The following is a 1586-nucleotide window of genomic DNA, read 5'->3' as shown; positions in this document are numbered from 1 at the left end:
TTGATGAGCGAGTTGTGCGTGAGCTCTCGGAAGTGTCTAGAAAGTGCCTAGGAAGTACCTTTGCGAACGCATTGATGAGCGAGTTGTGCGTGAGCTCTCGGAAGTGTCTAGAAAGTGCCTAGGAAGTACCTTTGCGAACGCATTGATGAGCGAGTTGTGCGTGAGCTCTCGGAAGTGTCTAGAAAGTGCCTAGGAAGTACCTTTGCGAACGCATTGATGAGCGAGTTGTGCGTGAGCGTGTCGGGCTCGATGCCGCGCCGCTGCATGTCCTTGTAGTAGGCGGTCGCGAGCCGCGGCTGGCGCCAGGTGCCCGCGCGGGCGATGAGCGTGCCGTACGTCACCTGCGTCGGCGTCAGCCTCGCATCGAGCATCGCGCGGAAGACCTCGCCCGCCTCGGCCAGCGCGCCGCGGTCGCCGAGCAGCCGCAGCAGCTGGTTCACCTCGCGCACGAGGCCGACCTTGGCCGCGGCCGTCGTCGGCGGCTGCCGCAGCGCCACCTTTGCGCTCGCCAGAGCGGCGCTCGCGTTCCCCGCTGCCGCCGCGGCTCGCGCTAAGTGCAGAGTGCCGCCGCCGCCACCGCCGCCACTGCGGCCGCGGCCGCGGCCACTCGAGCGCTCGACGCCTCGAGAGAGCGCGGCAGAGAAGTCCCTGCCGCCACCGAGGACGGCCGGCTGAAAGCGGCCGCGTGCGCCGCGGCTCGTGGGTGCATCCATCTCCAGAGCTCTAGCGCGTGCCACGCCGCTTGGCAGCGCGCGGCGGAGCACGAACGCCGGCGTCTGAAGCGCAGACGCAGCTGCTAGCAGAATACCGGCAAAGGGGCTCATTCGACGAAGAGGTTGCCCGCGTTCGGGAGCACCACCTCTGTAGATAGCACGAGCCCCGTACGACGCGCTGCCGTCGGAGCTCAGAGCGTCGACCAAAAGAATACTGTCCCGTTTTGCTGTTCACAGCTAGGGACGGCCTCTGCGGCAAAGTCAAATCACCCCCACCACCCTCCCTCCCTACCACCACAGGCAAACCTTCGGCTCCCGCTCAGAGGCTCGCCGCGCCCGTGCGGCGCGCCGAGGCGGCGCCGAGGCCGGCGCCTTGCACCCGGCCCGCGGCCGGCACCGCCTCGCCCCACAACTGACCGCCCTGCGGCCCCTGCGCAGGCGTACCACAGGCGTCGCTCAAAAAGCGACGCCGGGTGTGGGCTGCTCCCTTGACCCGTCACGGGTGCGGCGCGCCGAGGCGGCGCCGAGGCCGGCGCCTTGCACCCGGCCCGCGGCCGGCACCGCCTCGCCCCACAACTGACCGCCCTGCGGCCCCTGCGCAGGCGTGCCACAGGCGTCGCTCAAAAAGCGACGCCGGGTGTGGGCTGCTCCCTTGACCCGTCACCCGCCGCGCCCTCGCCCGGCCGCCTCACCGCTCACGGAGCGCTCGGCGGCTCGCCGCCGCCGCCGCGCTTCCCGCGCCGCCACGCATGCCCCTTGCCCTGACGCGCGCGCTCTGCAGCGGCGCAGAGCGCGCGTCCCTGGCACAGAACGGAGCAGCGACCGCGCCAGCGGTCGCTGCTCCGTCCCCCCGTCGCGCGCGCCGCGCGCGCG

General features: G+C 70.9%; 1 protein-coding gene across 1 annotated transcript in view; it reads right to left on the bottom strand.

Annotated features, from left to right (window-relative positions):
* Positions 1 to 1586, bottom strand: part of EMIHUDRAFT_68158 (hypothetical protein) — a gene marked incomplete at both ends in the record, with an annotated part of 3326 nt that overhangs the window by 1402 nt on the left and 338 nt on the right. Inside the window, one exon of the mRNA XM_005760978.1 lies at positions 201 to 341. Within this exon, the coding sequence (XP_005761035.1) occupies positions 201 to 341 (141 nt within the window). The remainder of the gene's footprint in view (positions 1 to 200; positions 342 to 1586) is intronic.

This window comes from Emiliania huxleyi, assembly GCF_000372725.1.
Source record: "Emiliania huxleyi CCMP1516 unplaced genomic scaffold EMIHUscaffold_73, whole genome shotgun sequence".
Lineage (NCBI taxonomy): Eukaryota > Haptophyta > Isochrysidales > Noelaerhabdaceae > Emiliania > Emiliania huxleyi.
The sequence above is the reverse complement of the archived record's forward strand: the minus strand, read 5'-3'. Positions and strand labels throughout refer to the sequence as shown.